Raw genomic sequence first — 17827 nt, 5'->3', positions numbered from 1 at the left:
AAATCTTTGTGATTTTGTGAACAGTATTTAAAAGTGAGCTTTCCCTTAGATACTTAATGAATTTATATCCCATGCGTAAAAACCTCTTAGCTCGCCACCCTACAATACCTTATGCAAGTGACAATAAGTCCTTAAGAGTAAGTATTAACAGGCAACATTAACACGTCCTCCCGACGTGAAAAGCGCTATATCAAATGCAAGGATTATTATTATTATTCAACTGTGGGCTGTATCATAGCCGAGTCCAATCTTGCACTCCCAACAACAATATATTGTCACCTTCCAGCATTATTCCTGTTGAGCAGGGACTGTAAACTCAACACAGACTGCAATTTAAAATGATGGTCTTCCTCTTTATATGATATAGTCGCGTCTAGTTGATAGTCTATTGGGGGAATCTATGTATATAGTTCACTTGCTCTAGATCACTCGACGTTCAGGACTCACCAACTGGATGTTTTTTTTCTTCAGTTGCCTGTACAGTTCCTCTGCATTGTTGTGGTCTTTCAGCATTGCCTGGCATCTGCCACCGAGCGCTTCTTGGAATCTGTAATAAACATCATCAGCTCAAACACGGCCACGTCACTGCTAGCTTGAGATGCAAACCTCAGCTCAGTGCTAAAATAATAATAATCCTTGCACTTGATACAGCGCCTTATCACGTCGTTGAGCACTCGAAGCACTTCACAGGATATATTGTGAAGTGGATTGAGTCTTTATGGGTGAAACGCAGCAGCCATTCGCGCACAGCAGTGTCCCATAAACAGTTGTGGATTGAGTGATCACATTGTTTTTTTTAGTACTGAATTTAAATACTGAATTTGATACTCAGCATGTTTTATATTATAAATCTAATGATACACAATAGTTGCTACATTTTTAGCCCCAAGGGGAATTTCACCCTTTCAATTGAGGAAATTCTGTGTACATTTTTGCTTCAGTGTTTTAGTGATCTGTGTTATTAGAGGTATGACTTACACAGTGTTTGGTGTTGAATGCAAGTTCAGTGGGAAAGCAGTTACAGCCTTAAATGAATTGGATGCAGACTAAAGCTTCTTCAGTACTGGCCCAACAATGTGCTTTAAAGTCCAACCTCAGCAGAGCATTTTATTGCTGTAGAGTGTGTTTGAACTTCCCACACCACTTTAGTGCCAACTTGAACATAATGATTATATACATTTAATTTTGAGTCAAAGCCTTAAATTGAAATGTCCCATTGTGCTTCATCCAATGAGTCACACTGAAGTGTAATGACTGTTGTGTAGGCAAACACAGCAGTTCAGTGTGCGCCAGCAACGTCCCAAATATAGCAATGAGAGAAATGTTTTTTTGGTGAATTTTGAAAGAGAGGGAGGAACATTGACCAAGAAACTATAACGTCAGTCATACCAATGACGTCTTGAACAACCGTAAGAAGCTGATGGGACCTCTAATGTCTCATGCAACAGAGCCTCAGTAATCCAATGGATTATCAATTCATTGATGTTCTCAAGACCTGAAATAGGGATTCACCCTACAAGAGTGTTACCAAGTGAGTGCTGTACACACATGTACAATGTAATTATCCAGACCCTTATCATGGAGCCGTACATCTTTATCTGCATTTTTGGTGTAGCGTCTTAATCACGTTGGAAGGATGTCTCAAAGCGCTTCACAGGATTTACTGTGAAATGGAGTGATTGTATATTTGTAGGCAAATATGGCAGCACAATTGCGTACAGCAGTGTCCCACAAATAGCCATGAAACGAGTGACCAATTTTATTTGGGAGATTATTGGTTAGGACTCTGTGAGACACTCCCTCGTCTTTTCGAATAGTGCCATGGGATTTTTAATGTCCACCCAAACAGGCAGACAGAATCTTGGTTTAACGTCTTATCCAAAGGATGGTAGCTCTGATAACCCCCTCCCCCCCCAGCACTGCTGGAATGTCAGCTAGACTATGTGAGTTTGCGTCCTGACATGGGATTTGAACCCACAATCTTCTGACTCAGAGGTGAGAGTGCTACCACTCAGCCAAGCTGACACTACCTGAAAGAAAAAGATTTTCATTCTACAAACAGGGCAGAATTGAAGAAAATTGTACAATGTACACATTTGTCAAAGAGATAGTCCACTAGGGATAACAAGCTTTCATTCCTTTTTTAGTTATTGTATAACTAAAGTGAGTTGCTTCTCTAAGCATATTCATGAACGTCCTCTTACTTACAGCATCTCCTTAGCAGGTTTGCATCCAGATGTTTTAAGCTTTCCAAGGTAGACATGATCTACTAAAAATGGATAAACAGGATTACTTTAGTCTTGATCTTTTCTCAATAATTTACATAATAATTATCATAATAATTATCAGGAGCAGATGATTTGGTTGAATTAACTCCCCCAAGTCAGGAGCTGATAGGCCAGTTGTAACACAGTCTCTGGTCAAAATAACTCACCACCCACCAGGCTGCCACCACACTGATCCATGTCTGTCAGAGGCCTAGATACAGGATGATGTGGATGAAATTGGTATTCAAAAACCATCGACAATCCCGCACAAATTACAATTGCTGAGGGATCGGTGACAATCTGGTGCAGAGTCGTTTTTTCTAACAAATCATTTTGGGATCTGCAGTATTAGGGTTCACAGTAAGGATACTGTTCGGGTTTGTAATAGGCTCAGCATGAGATTGCAGTAAGTCACAAGATGCTTTTAGGGCCGAGTATGTAACAAGAAATACTTGCATTTATATAATGCCCTTCACCCTGGGTAGAGTTCCGGAGCACGCAATGCAGTGAGGATGTTGTGTTAAACGTGAGCTGTTGGTAGAAGCCAATTACCCCAATCGACAGCTCATTTTTATTGTTTTATATTAAACTCTGGTTGCACATTTCTGCAGTGTGGAAGAGAGAAAGCTCTTACCCTCTGACCATGTCTCAGCAGTATTGGCACTGTTTGGCTCCAGTCTGACTGATATTTCTAAATCTTCTCTGTTACATGCACATGCGATTTCTGGTTGAAGAGCTGCAGAAAAATAGATTTAGCAGTGGTTAAAATACTACTCACATTTATAAATTTGAAGTTCAGTTAATTTAATTGATTTAGCCTAACGTGGATTACAGGTTAAAAAGTTGCTAGACATTGAGGCTATCGTTACTCTGCACCAATATCCTGACCATTTCAATGGTTCATTTAATATATTATTTTAATAGTCAGAAACTATCATGGTTAGTATCATTTGGAAATTTAAAACATTTCTTGTTCAATAGTTCCCAAATCTTTGTATCTGCACTGCCAAGGGTTTGTGTCTCGTTTATAGTAGATGACTAGTTACCACAATGGTGAGTTATTTAGGTTATTAGTCTTGGATTCCACAATTCCTGAAGTTTTCCATAATTTTAACCATATTATATTCCCCCAAATGGCCTCAGTTATTTTGGATTTTCTGTTTTTTTTCCTTTCAATAGGAGGGGACTGAGCTAGCTGACAACAGGACAGAAGTGTTGTTGAGGGAATTCTCCCAGAGGTGGACTTAGGATTCTTTTCTGCTCTCCTTTCTATGAATCTATAAGTGGTATAACCTATGGCACCCTGTAAAATATTCTATTGTCTCTGAACTAACAATCACAACCAGGTGAAAGGACAACTTGTGTGTTTCTAAGTCCTTTGGTAATCTTACAAAGCATTTTGCCCTCGATTCAGGCATCTCTTTCCTCATGTCACTCCATAAATTGGTCTCCATTGGATTCACACTTCCTATAATTCTTTAATTCAAACCTTTTGGTTCATTTATCAACAGAGATGCACTCTTTACCAGATTATAAATTCTAACATTTGAGTTTGAAAAATGGATCTAGTGACCCATGAAACTCGTCTGAAACAAATAAAAGTTAAAATGCTTCCAACTTAATTATAAGTGAACTTGAGCTGGTTAGGTGACATGCATTAACCTAAAGCCCAGGTTCATCAGCCTGTCTGGCACAATCAAGACTTGAAACTATCAAAGATGGGTCTCCAACCCTGCAAGTGAATGCCCAAATTCACTCCTAAGGCAATCCTAGCTGGAATAGGTACTGTGGTGCAAGATTACTATTGCAGAGGTAGTCTGATTAACATAGTCAGAGTGACTATCCTCTTACAATCCCAAAACGGGCACCTCATTCTAAAAATGAAATCAAGCTTACTGTACCATGATATAATTATCAATTGTTGGCAGTTTCTTCAGTCAGACCTCTGCTAATCGTTCTAGAATTTAACAGTGAGCTCAAGTATCTCGAAAACATCCTTCAATGCTCAGACTATATGCAACTCAGTGTGAAGTCACAGTGCTGAGATTATGATGCTAAAGGGCTGCAGGCATTCAGCTTGTCAAGCTTCTATTCCAACACTGCAGCACATTGTGACATTTTCCCATGACATATTGCCGATCACCGATGTGTGAACCAGGCAGTGGAGTAATCCCTGACTCACTGCTGAATCCAGTATCCTTTATAAGTAATAATCCAGTTCTAGTGCAATTTCACCTGATGGCTTGAACCAAGGCCACGTGATCTGATTATTTCTAGAATACCAACCCTCATTTACAGCAGAACCCAAGTCTCTTAACTAAATGTAGTGCCTTGGTCTTAAAACTTCTCTTCCTGGTAATTAACCTGTTCCAGCTGAAGAAATATTTTCTGGTATGTGTGTGTCCTTCACAACTCTGACCTTATTCACTAAATTTACAAACTTTGCTGCACCATTTTTGGCTTAATTCCTTCCAGTGCCTTTGAGCTTAAAGTCCATTATCTGCACACATCCACCTTTCAGTAAAGGAACTAATTTGATAATGATCATGAACCAGAAGCCAGGCAGCTCTATCCTTCCCATGGAGAGACCAATTGTAACCACATCAACTGAGATCAGATAACTCACTGAGTAGTATCTTCAGCAAACTTCTTGTGGTCTTAGGCTTAAGACCATTGCGCTTACAGATCCAGAATTTCAAAAGCTGGATTTCTGTAATTCTTTAAAAAATGGCTTACAAATTCAAAGTGAATTTATGAAATCTTACAAAAATGTGCACAAATTTTAATTTTAAGACAACGGTTTTTAGGTTAGCTCCATGAGAAATTAATATATGAATCATGACATGAAAGGTGCTATATAAATGCAATATTATTATTAATTAGTTGTTGAATGGAACACACACACCACATCGTGGAAACACATTTATAGAAGAGTCATAAAAATAAACCACTCACCACTATCAGCTATAGTGATTGTTCATCAAACAAAGTGAGCAGCTTCAGCAATCGGGGAAAATCCATGACTTTGCAATAGAAAGCTGGCAAATTGGATGTGGACCTTGACAATGGAGATCTTCTGTGTTGTGGGGTTCATCTCAATTGAAAGGCCAAATAACACAGTCTTGTTAAATGGGGATAGTGAAGGAGAAAGAGCAAGCAAATATAGTTGCTTTGTTTGTACACATGACTTGAACTCATTCTTTCACAGGACCTAAGGACTGTGGAATTCTCACATCCTCATTTTTTTCTTCCTTTGAAACCCAACCTTGATGATGCCTCCTTATTTATTTCCTAATTTGTTTTCTCTTCATCCTTGGTGGGGAGCTGTATGCTGGACTGTGGCACTAAACCTGGATTTCTCAATAATAAAAATATTTCCAGTAATCACAGATTGAGCTTGAAGGAATTTAGGAGAGGGGGAATAACAGAAGCAGGAGATAGATGAAGGAGATATACGTGAGAAGATTAATACTGAAGAAGAGTTTAAGCACACCATATCAGCTAAGCACATACACTTGAAATCCTTGTACTCTGTCCTTCTCCATGTCTGTGAAATTATACATTGATAGAATATAAATCTGCCCCTTATCTTACATTAATAATCCTTACATCCTTGATATATCAAGTCTTCAAAGCGCTTCACAGAATATACTGTTAAGTATATTTTGTGAGTGAACATTAAATTAATAAAACCCAAACATCTCTGGCTGGGAGGTTTCAGTAGTATAGAGAGAAGCAGTATTGTGGAGGTTTTATTTTCTGGAGCATAAGACACTTCTAGATGCTACAGTACTTCACTGTTGTTTTGTCTGATAGGAAGAGGAGGACTTAATTTCTGACCAAACCCCGTGTCATATCATCAGCTGCCATCTGGAAGATGATTCAGAGCTGATCATGCCAGGTCTTACAGAGGGATTTTTGTCTGAACTCTGAGGCTGTCAGCTGTCAGGAAACCTTTGAAACTTTAGACATTATTTGCTTCCCTGAAGTCAGCCACACCATCACACTGGGTGAAGCAAATAAACAGGAAAAAGTTCAACGGCATCCAGTTAGTCTGAGAAAACAAAGGTAGTCAATGCGAAACATTAAACTTGGAACTCACAAACACTGGATTTTCAGAAACCCAGAGATAAAAAGTCAAATTTGCAGCTAACACCTGATGTGGCAGCAAACTGGACATAAAGCCTCTCACAGATTTCTCCCCAGTAAAACAGTTTAGAATTAGCAGACAGTGGAAATGCACAGTACAAGTCTGTGAGGTTTGTGATAGAAAGGAGCAGACCCTTCAGATTCTCCTAGTTGCCCAGGTTACTTCATCAATGTAGAATAGCACGTGAGAAATGACAATCATCCCCTGACCTGATATTTAACATGATAATACAGCAGCAGTAACCAGATCACCAGCTTCNAAAAAACCTCCGGAAACTGTTGGCAATAACAACTTATATACTTTACTGAGTTCTTTTATACTACAGGCAACGTATCATTCGGTGAACAAGCAATTTAAATATATAAAATAGAAAAACAGCATTATTTAGAGGTATATCTGCAAAAATATACATTTAGAATCGTACACAAGAATGGTCAGGCCGAGTGAAGAACTTAGTGATCTGCAGGAGTGTGCTCAGGATCTGGTGCTTCTGTATTTCAGCAAACCCACGGGAAGGGCCTGCAAGCAAAACAGGGGGTGATCAGCACACAGACATCTGCACTGTCCTCCAAAACCCATCACAAATTGCCCTAACTCTCATACACTATCTAACAAAGGGGAACTTTTCCTTCTCACTCTGTCCTCTTTCATGCTATTTACACTGCAGGAAACCAAGCCATTTCTCACTCTATATCGCTTTGAACACACCCCTGGTGCATACACAGAACCACCAATTCTGGTGTTTGTTTTTAATGTTATCAAAGGACTGTTTGTACAATCGAGTCCTCTTCCAATTTGGGCGGATAGCAATTCAAGGCGATGAATGAAGAGTATCGCTCAAGAAGAGTATTTGCACACATCACAACAAGATTTCATTTATAGAGCGCCTTTCACGTCGGGAGGACGTCCCAAGGCGCTGGACAGTTGGGTTGGGACTCGAGCAGGGGGAAAATGGTCAGGGGGAGGGAAGGGAAGGCGCGAGGAGGGGGTAGAGAGTCGAGCTGAAGGCACGGTCAAAGAGAAAGGTCTTGAGACCGCCCTTGAAGGAGGAAAGGGAGGAAGCAAGGAGAAGGCACTGGGGGATAGAGTTCCAAAGCCTAGGTGCTAAGAGGCTGAAGGCCCGGCCACCGATGTTAGGGCGGTTAGGGCAGGGGATGTGGAGCAGACCGGAGCCAGAGGAATGGAGGGTACGGGCAGGTAAGTAGGGGGATAGTAGGTTGGAGAGGTAGGAAGGAGTAAGGCCGTAAATGGCCTTGTAGGTGAGGATGAGGCTCTTGAATTCGATCCTCTGGGGATGGGAAGCTAGTGGAGGCGAGTGAGGGTGGGAGTGATCTGGTCGCGAACAACAACAACAACAAGATTCCATTTATAGAGCGCCTTTCACGTCAGGAGGACGTCCCAAGGCGTTGTACAGTTGGGTCAGGACCGAGCAGGGGAGAGATGGTCAGGGTGAGGGAAGGGAGGGAGCGAGGAGGGGGTAGAGAGTCGAGAGGGGAGCCGAAGGCTCGGTCAAAGAGAACGGTCTTGAGACCGGCCTTGAAGAAGGAAAGGGAGGAAGCGGCGAAGGCACTGGGGGATGGAGTTCTAAAGTCTAGGGGCTGAGAGGCTGAAGGGTAGGGCGATTGGGGCCAGGTATGTGGAGCAGACCGGAGCCAGAGGAACGGAGGGTACGGGCAGGTAGGTAGGGGGATAGTAGGTCAGAGAGGTAGGAGGGAGCAAGGCCGTGAATGGCCTTGTAGGTGAGGATGAGGATCTTGAATTCGATCCTCTGGGGGATGGGGAGCCAGTGGAGGCGAGCGAGGGTGAGAGTGATGTGGTTGCGGTGTCTGGTGCGGGACAGTACACGAGCTGCAGAGTTCTGAATGACCTGCAGCTTGTGGAGGGAGGTGCCGGGAAGGCCGGCGAGGAGAGAGTTCCCATAGTCCAGCCTTGAGGTGATAATGGCGTGGACCAGAGTTTCAGCAGCGTGAGGGGTGAGGTAGTGCCGTAGTCTGGGATGTTTCGGAGGTGATGGAAGGCGGTGCCAGTTGTGGCGCGGATATGAAGGAGAAAGGACAGCTCAGGGTCGAACAGAACGCCGAGGTTCCTGACTGGCTTTGAGAGGTGGAGAGTGCAGCCTTGGATGCTGATGCTGTCAGCGCCTGAGGTGCGGAGGCGCTAACGCGAGCCAATCAGGAGGGCCTCAGTTTGGCGCACGTTGAGCTGAAGAAAGTTGTCTCTCGTCCAGGACTCGATGTCGGACAGGCAGCTGACAGGAGATCAGGGGTCGAGGAGTTGAGGGTAGAGGAGGAAAGGTAGAGTTGAGTGTCATCCGCATACATGTGGAAGTTAACCCCGTGTCTGCGGATGATGTCACCGAGGGGGAGCATATAGAGGGTGAAGAGGAGGGGACCGAGGACAGAGCCCTGAGGGACACCACACGGGACAGTGCGGGGACTGGAGGAAAAGCCGTTTGTGGAAACAAAGTGAAGACGGTGGGAAAGGTACGACCTAAACCACTCAAGGACAGGGCCTTGAAGGTTGAGGTGGGAGGACATGCGGTGGAGGAGGATACCGTGGTCGACCGTATTGAATGCGGCCGATAGGTCGAGAGGACGAGGAGGCATTAAAGCTTAGGTACACAATTTGCAATACTATTGGTACCATTACACTGCAGACAAGTAGCTACAACAGAGCAGTCTCTGGGAACCTCTATCAGTGAATATTTCCAACCTTCAGTGCTCACCTGCAATTGGTTGAAGATAACATACTCCTGTGTTCGATCTGAACCACATGAAATCCCTGCATCACAAAGACGTCCAGGCACCTGACAACAACAGAACTAGTATTATTTCAGCGGCAGGAAATTGATGTGCCTTGAATACACCTGGACAGGAATACATAAAGAGTTATGAAGAGCTGCTGCATTGGAAACACTGTAGAAAGCAGGAAGTGACAAATGCTCATCAACTTGTTAGGGCAGAAGCACCATTCAGCAACAGTAATAACAACAACGTTTATATGTGATCCAGTGCCTTTCACAGTGGGAGAATGCCCCCAAACACTTCATGGTATATTCTGTGAAATGCAGTGACTGTTTCATGGGAGAACCCAGCAGCCAATCTGCACGCAGCAGCGTCCCACAAATAGTCATGAAGTGAATTTTATTTGAGGGACTGCTGGCCAGCACACCGGGAGAAACTCCTTTCTCTTTTTAACTAAAGAGTTGCTCAACTTTGTTTTAAACTTCTCAACGTTTTGATATTTGGGTTGGAACACCAATTACTATGACAAATCACTGAGCTAAATAGAAAAATGATCATGTCAGCTGGCTCATTTGGTAGCACTCTTGCCCAAGTCGAAACATTGCGGGATTAGACCCCAGATTGGGACTTTGACTTCATATGCCTAAAATGACACTGGGGGGTTCCTGCATTGCTGGAGGTGCAGTGCATTTTCTGATGAGATGTTAAATCAAGGTCCTGTTTACCTCCTGATCACTTGGCATTATTCGAAAAGAGAAGGGAGTTACTCCTTGTGTCTTGGCCAACAATCCCCCAGATAAAATTGGTCACTTGTTAGTGGACATTGCTACATGCAAATTGGCTGTCACAAAATATAGTCACCACACTTTACAGTATCTCCTGTGAAGTGCTTTTCCAAACATGAAAGATGATATTAATAATAATAATAATCCTTGCATTTGATATAGCGCTTTTCACGTCTTACAGACGTCCCAAAGCGCTTCACAGAATATACTGTAAAGTGAATTGACTGTATATTTGTGGGCGAACGTGGCAGCCAATTGCGCACAGCAGCGTCCCACAAAGTCATGGATTGAAAATGACCAATTTATTATTGTTTATTTATATTACCAGATTTATTTATTTATATTACCAGATAGAAGGATATTTATTATTGCTGTTATGATGATGGGGTGAGGGTAGACTGTAAACCGCCCAGTACCACCTTGTGCTGGTGAAACGCTACCTGCGTGGAGACTACAGTGGCTTCCCATCACACAGGAGATACAGTTCAAGATCCTGGTCCTCACCATCAAAGCCCTCCATGGTCTTGCTCCACCCTACCTCTGTGACCTCCTAACACCCTACCATCCTGCCCGCTCCATCTGCTCAGCAGGCTCCGGCCTGCTTCACATCCCCCGTCTCGCTCGCCCCACCATTTGCCTCCCCCATCTAGGTGCCCTACATCACACATGTAGTATATTAGTTGGCTGTATTTTTTGATAATTACTGAAAATCTGATTTGATTGAGATAGTTAAACTGCAGATAAAATCAGGAGGAAGGTTTAGAGCTCACATTTATCACAGAATTTCTAATTTCCTGCAGTTTGCTGGTTATGCCAGAAATAAACACACAGAATATTAACTACACTAGACATAGGGAATAATAGTTAACTTTTCATTATATACCCTCCCGTAATGTCTGAATCATCAAGCACTTACCAGAATAGAGTCAAAGCCTTTGGATGGAGAGTTTCTGAAACACAAGAGACACTTTATTGAGAACAACGCACCCGAGCAATGATTTCATTCAGCTGCAGGCGACAAAGTGAAAAGCACGTTTATGAATTTATGGCTGGAATCTGACAACTTTAAAATAAACCAGTGAAAGTGAGTCAAAAACAACAACCACTACACATTGCATCTATACAGCATGTTTCATGTCAGGACAATGTCTCAAGGTACTGGACAGTCAAGGGTTTGCACCTGAAGTGGGTTTGGAGTCGAGGGATTAGGAGGATAACTGAAGGCACGATCAAAGAGGAAGCTCTTGAGACGGGCCTTCAAGGAGACAAGGGAGGGGGCGAGGCGAAGGGATTCCGGGATGGAATTCCAGAGGATGAGAGCAGGAAGATTGAAGGCCTGACTGCTGATGGTGGGACATGCAGCAGGCCTGTGCCCATCAAGTGGAGGGAGCTGGGAGGTTGGTAAGGTGTTAGTAGGTCACAGAGTTAAAGAAGAGCAAGACCATGGAGGGCTTTCAAAACAAGAACGAGAATATTAGAATGCATACCCCCAGAAGCCCGTAGATCCAGAATCCTACTGTTTACAAGAAGATAGATCAGAAAGGCAGGCTCATATAGCCTTTATTAAATGGTGGTAACTTCCATTAGACCTCCTTCCAGAGCTATGAATAAGTCATACCTGCCATTGCACCCTCGTGGATGGGATGCGTGGAGGAGGGGGAACAGAACCAATACTATATTGTCAATCCACGGGAGGAGTCACCCTTTGCACCACATTGCAGGGTCAAGACAACCTCCAGAAGCATTGCAATTGAATGCAAATAAACAGTACTCTCACAACCTTAAAAACCTCCCTACATTTTAGAGAATTTCCAGAACATACCTTTCTCTGTTCTTGGTCATCACAGTCTCTGTATTCCCAATGCAAACATTCGCCACAAGGATGGAGCCGGGCTGAGGACAAAAACAAACCTCTGCAGTATAATCTCTTGACACTGAAATCCAACCACATGGTTAACCAGAGTATCACTATGCACGGCAGCTCTTTCCTGGCCTATCACACATCGCACATCACAACGTTTACCTAAGAGCAGGGAAGAGAACCAGAGGTCTCTGCACATAGGCACATGGAGGTGAGAAAGCCCTTCCTACATTACTGCCTCGATAAGAAAACAACTTCACTGCATCACCTGCAGCAGAGTGAAATTGTTGCTCATTACAGCTGTATTGTTTTCTTGAACACTTTTCCCATGTTATCTTTGATAAGAAGTCACCATCTGCGATCATGACTTCAGCTACTTAATAATAATAATAATACTTGCATTTGATATAGCGCTTTTCACGTCGGGAGGACGTCCCAAAGCGCTTCACAGAACACACTGTAAAGTGAATTGACTGTATATTTGTGGGCGAACACGGCAGCCAATTGCGCACAGCAATGTCCCACAAACAGTCGTAGATTGAAAATGACCAATTTATTATTGTTTTTGGTTTTGGAGGGATTATTATTATTAGTGTGTGGAGTAAGGAAACTTGCCCAAGGTTTCGCCCTCTGCCTGGAATTGAACTCAGGTCTCTTGCTTGCAAAGCGAGTGCTCTAACCACTGAGCTACAGGACTCTCACCTCTGGAACTCCCTGCCTTAATTCCCCCGCCTTGTGCTCCTCCCCCACCTTATCTATCTTTAAATCACGCCATAAGACTACTTCTCCAATTGTGCATGTAGTCACCACCCCCTCCCCCTTCTCCCTTGCTCAGTGCAGTGTTCCGAGAAGCAATCCTGCATGATTATTGCAATTGTTGTTTTCATCAAGAGGACAATGTTCTCAAAATGAAAATATGTTGAACTTAATATTTTATATTATGGTTCAGTGAATGGAATGCTTTGAATGAGCATCATTTCACAAAGGGTCGTGGACCCGAAACGTTGACTCACTTTCCTTTCTCCGTAGATGCTGCCTGACCTGCTGAGTGTTCCCAGCGATCTGTTTTTTTTCATCGTATCAGCAGGGTTTAACTCAAGAGTGTATAATGTAGAATTATTATTTCTCTCACACCTTCTCTGCTGTCCCATGTACAATTTATTATTATTTATTTCTCCCAGTGCAAGAATCGTATTTAGTTTTTCCTTAAAGGTTGATTCAACCTTTCAACCTTAAAGGTTGATTTTGATTCAGCCCTTCAGGTTGAATCAAAATGTTCTATTAACTACATAGAAAATATTGCTTTATTAATTAAAATGCTCTTTTTTAAAGAGAAAAATAAAGTTGTAAAATAAGGTGGGAGATGCTCCAATAGAGCTAACAATCAGATTCATCACTTGTGTCAGGGAAAAAAGCCGCCGATCCCATTCCAGTGATTCCCCTGAAGTGCAATGTTTCCTGGTTTAAAGAAGATAAGTCTGGTGCAGGGATGGCTTGACAAGAATTTAATCAGATTGGAATCTTTCCCGGTCCTAGATTGATAATGTGCACAAAAGCATCCGTACTATTGAAATTCTGTCATGACCTGTACAGGGTTAAACATGTATGTGTTCAGTAAAATACCCAGGGTTTGTAATGTTAATATGAATAGTGTTAGACTTTAGAGCTTGAGAGGCTGTGGTGGGGGGGCGGCTAAAAAATAAGATTTTTATAAAATATAACCAATGCAAAGTGACTGCTGAACATCCAGGGTTTAACTCCAATATAATTTCATCCCAAATGGAATTAGTACAGAAACATTGATAAACAGTGGAACTAAATACAATCACTGTGATTTTTATTTCTCTCTCCAATGCATTTCACTCTTTTATCAGATTAAATAGCAGACCAAATCACGCACACTCGTATAGAAAGCATTAAATCTCTTTTTTTAATCCAGTTACTCACCACTGAGAACAAAGAGGCAGTGAAGCCATTGGGGGAGAAGTACAGCCCTTGTCCATATATCCCATCAGTGAAATCTACAGACAAAAAAAAGTAAAATCAGTTGCTGTTGTATCAGAAATCACCAGGGACTAGAGACAAATCTTCCTAGGAGGAGAGTACCCTCTTTGTGTAGTTATCTGGAGTAGAATCACAGATTTTGTAATTTGCAATTTGGCAAATAAGTCACAATATTCAATTTTAATAAGAGTTGCACATCAGTTGCAATCCCAGGGCACTCTCACTGAATGTGATCAGGCTGAGCAGATAGTGTACTCACTGATAATAACATGCCAGGCACAGTTCCTCACCAACACATTCACACAAAACATTTCAGTTAAAATGTGCACACAGATACCCCAGTGACACATGAACACAATTTCACCATTAAGTAAACTCCTGATGCATACAGCTTAGGGTAGTTATAGTTCTCCTTCTCAGTTGTTAAACTCATCAACAAAGCTTTTGCAAGAGAACACTAACAAACTCCTAACATAAGAGCCAACTGGCGTTCTATAGGTGTATAAAATAGACTAATGTGACGTTATGATGTCCTACTGTTAAGATAAAGTTAAGATACAACCCCATCTGCCCATATTATAATAAATAATAATAATCCTTGCATTTGATACAGCGCTTTTCACGTCTTCTCGACGTCTCAAAGCGCTTCACTGAATATGCTGTAAAGTGAATTGACCGTATATTTGTGGGCGAACGCGGCAGCCAATTGCGCAGTATCTCACAAACAGTCGTGGATTGAAAATGACCAATTTATTATTGTTTTTGGTTTTGGAGGGATTATTATTAGGCTCTGTGTGGAGTAAGGAAACTTGCCCAAGGTTTCGCCCTCTGCCTGGAATTGAACCCAGGTGTCTCGCTTGCAAGGCGAGTGCTCTAACCACTGAGCTACAGGAATATTAGTGGTTGAGGCAGATGTTAAAGATCCTAAGACACTAATTTGAAGAGTAGGTAGTTCTCCCAGTGTCGTAAAAATCCCTCCCTTATCCAAATTCACTAGAATGGTTCTGTTGGTCATTTGTGTCATTACTGTTTGTGGGACGTTCCTGGTACATTCAGCTTCATATCAATTGCCATCACAATCACAATTGGAGGGAATGAGAATGACTACGGTAATCGTAAAGTGTTTTGCAATGTTTCAAGGTGATAAACATTATAAACATGTAAGTATCTTATTATTGCCTTTACTGCACATGATGTTGATATCCTTCTCACCTTCCTCAGAGAAACCTTCTTCCATTATTAGCTGGATTCGCTTCGGACACTCCAGTCCCCCACAGTAATACAATGTGGTTCTGTACATGGGCTCTACCATGTTGGTCATGCAGCTTTCTATCAAACACCGAGTTTCCTTGCGGAGATTTGCCTAAAAATAAAAGGGAAATTGTTGTATATGTCGTTTTTTTAAATTACAAAAATTAAGCTTGGCTCCCCTGAATGTTCATATAGCATGCTTCATGTCAGGAGGATGTCCCAAGGCACTGGACAGTTAAGGGTTTGAACGGTAAATATGTTGTGGTGATGAATTACACACAAACCATGACTGTTTATCAATTCAATCACTTATCCATGTCAAATGAGCTCATCTCAGCCAGGGCAGACGTGGTTATTAGACTGGTCTCAGTCTCTTCTTACTAGGAAAGGAGGAAGAGGATACAGGATAGACAGATAGAAAGCATTGCTATTCCCCATCACTGTTCAATGATTCACTGTTCAATCATGAGCTGCCACTTTAGGCTTCAATAACAACTGCCATGACACTTAGAGGAGAAAAAAACAAAATTACATTTATATAGCGCCTTTCACGTCGGGAGGAAGTCCCAAGGCGCTGAACAGTGTACAGCATTTCAGACCTGAGCTGGGGTCAGGGAGGGGAGGGGAGGGCAAGGGGGTGACTGATGGCATGGTCGAAGAGGAGGGTCTTGAGGCAGGACTTGAAGGAGGCTAAGGAGGGGGTGAAGCGGAGTGATTGAGGGATGGATTTCCAGAGGTTGGGGGTAGAGTGGCTGAAGGCTCTTCCGCCAGAGTGGCTGAAGGCTCTCCCGGGTGGGTCGGGGAACGTGGAGCAGGCCGGAGCCGGCTGAGCGGAGGGAGTGGACAGGTTGGTAGGGGGTTAGGAAGTCGCAGAGGTAGGGTGGGGTGAGGCCATGCAGGGCTTTGTAGGTGAGGACCAGGATCTTGAACTGGATCCTCTGAAGGATAGGGAGTCAATGGAGTCAAGCGAGAATGGGGGAGATGGTATCACGGAGTTTGGTGCGGGAGAGGACATGGGCTGCAGAGTTCTGGATTATCTGCAGCCTGTGGAGGGAGGAGTTGGGAAGCCCGACAAGCAGGGGGTTTGCAAAGTATAGCCTGGAGGTGATGAAGGCATGAACAAGAGTTTCAGCGACCTGAGGTTAAACAATTAACTGTAAAGTTGGTTCAATGTGTTAATCAAATGTAAGTATTTTATTACTACCTCTCCGGTACAGTTTTGATACTTTTACCTTTCTCAGAGAAACCTTCTTCTATTAGCTGGATTTGTTTTGGACACTCCAGTCAGCTAACATAATCTTACAGTGTGTCTTGTCACCTCCCCCTCCCACCCCCCACTCCGAGCCACCACTAGCGACCGTGACTTCAGCCACGATGCCGCTAATCCCAGCAACTCTCTGCCTCAATTCCCCCGTCTTGCTCCCTCTTTATCTAGCTTAAAAATCTTCAATCACATCTATGGTCATTTCCTCAGCTTGGCAGCCAACCCACCAGCTACTGTGCAATGCTCTGAGATGCTAACCTGCGTGAAGAGGTTATATAAATACAAGTTGTTGTTGAGGTTGACTCCCTGTTGTAAAGTCTGTGTGTATGTGTGAATGCCAGGGGAGGACAGAAATGCCCTTGATTCTAATGCCTTCTATGGTTAAGCAGCTTGTTGGCTGAAACTCGCTGTCCAGTTTTATACTTGAAAAATGGCTACATGGATTAGGAAACAGTGGGCTTCTAGTGTTCATGAAACTGTATTCCAATGTGGACCAACTCCTTTAGACGAGAAGGGGAGAAAATAATATGCAGGGTAGGAGGGATTAAACATGGTCTAAGAATAAATGACTATAAGAAAAGGTTCATCATCACAAAAGTGGTAAACATATATATGGTAACTTATATGGGAATTACAGGAAAGTCAACCAAGAGCAGTATACCTATAGGGTATAATAGGGTTGATAGGGTTAATTCCTGGTAATAGACAATTGAATTTCAGTTAACAAATGGATCGGTCACACATAGAAGTGTTTACAAGGGTAAACTCTTATCTCAGAGATCAGCTGGTGATCTCCTCTTGTAAACTTCCTCTGAACCTCTTGATGCCCGTTGTATCTCGTCATGACTCTATGTTATTTGCCAGGGCTTCATTTATTAAAATGATTAGACAGTAACTAGTTCCAATGACACTGGGCAATGTTGCATTGCTGCTGAATGGCCTCATTTCCTTTGGGACAGTTTGTGCTACAGTTTGTATGTGGTGGACAGTGATATCACCTCAGTGAAGTGAAAAGTTTACAGAATCCGCCATTTGAGGTATTCGGTAATGAGGTATTCAGTAAAGTTCCATTCTGGGTTCTTTAATCACCATGCCTGCAATTTTGAAAAACAAACATTAATTACAGGTGCTTGTTCAATTCATGTCATGTAGCTTACCTTAAGGAGAGCTGCCACTTCAAACTGATTGTTTATCAGTCCTGATTCTTTCTTCATACTGTCAGCAAAACCTTGCTCAATCAGTTTGTACTCATCCACAGCTGAGCTCCACTTCACTAAGCTGTCATCCTCTGCACAATCAGAGACATGGACTTAGGACAGTTCACAGACATCTGCTATCCAAATATCAGGTGTTGCCCCAACAACAGAGAACATCAGTCTTCCTACGTAGAATACAATCCCGCTGATACGTTGTGGTAATGTCCCTGTCAGAGAAGCCTACAGATATATTGTTTGCTCTGTGCGTACAGCCATGGGAGGGCATTTAACTCATGGAAGCCCAA

At 42.7% G+C, this 17827-nt stretch overlaps 1 protein-coding gene and 1 long non-coding RNA gene across 3 annotated transcripts in view; both read right to left on the bottom strand.

Moving 5' to 3' along the window:
- Positions 1 to 407: 407 nt before the first annotated feature.
- LOC103185921 lies at positions 408 to 5406 on the bottom strand. The gene is made up of 4 exons (XR_488695.2): positions 5223 to 5406; positions 2902 to 3003; positions 2209 to 2269; positions 408 to 547 (listed from the first exon to the last, which is right to left on the bottom strand). It is a non-coding gene; the product is annotated as an uncharacterized LOC103185921 (long non-coding RNA).
- A 1289-nt stretch (positions 5407 to 6695) lies between these two features.
- The window catches only part of si:dkeyp-50b9.1, a 56367-nt gene continuing 45235 nt past the window's right edge, over positions 6696 to 17827 (bottom strand). Inside the window, exons 13-19 of one of the 2 annotated variants that reach the window (XM_007904680.2) lie at positions 17484 to 17614; positions 15024 to 15174; positions 13755 to 13828; positions 11769 to 11839; positions 10863 to 10896; positions 9143 to 9223; positions 6696 to 6936 (exon numbers count right to left, since the gene is read on the bottom strand). In XM_007904680.2, the coding sequence (XP_007902871.1) occupies positions 6892 to 6936; positions 9143 to 9223; positions 10863 to 10896; positions 11769 to 11839; positions 13755 to 13828; positions 15024 to 15174; positions 17484 to 17614 (587 nt within the window). In that variant the 3' untranslated portion in view covers positions 6696 to 6891. The other variant, XM_007904681.2, reaches the window with a different exon arrangement.

The sequence above is a fragment of the Callorhinchus milii genome, unplaced genomic scaffold (assembly GCF_018977255.1).
Source record: "Callorhinchus milii isolate IMCB2004 unplaced genomic scaffold, IMCB_Cmil_1.0 Scaffold14, whole genome shotgun sequence".
NCBI lineage: Eukaryota > Metazoa > Chordata > Chondrichthyes > Chimaeriformes > Callorhinchidae > Callorhinchus > Callorhinchus milii.
This window is presented reverse-complemented; position numbering and strand designations above follow the sequence as displayed.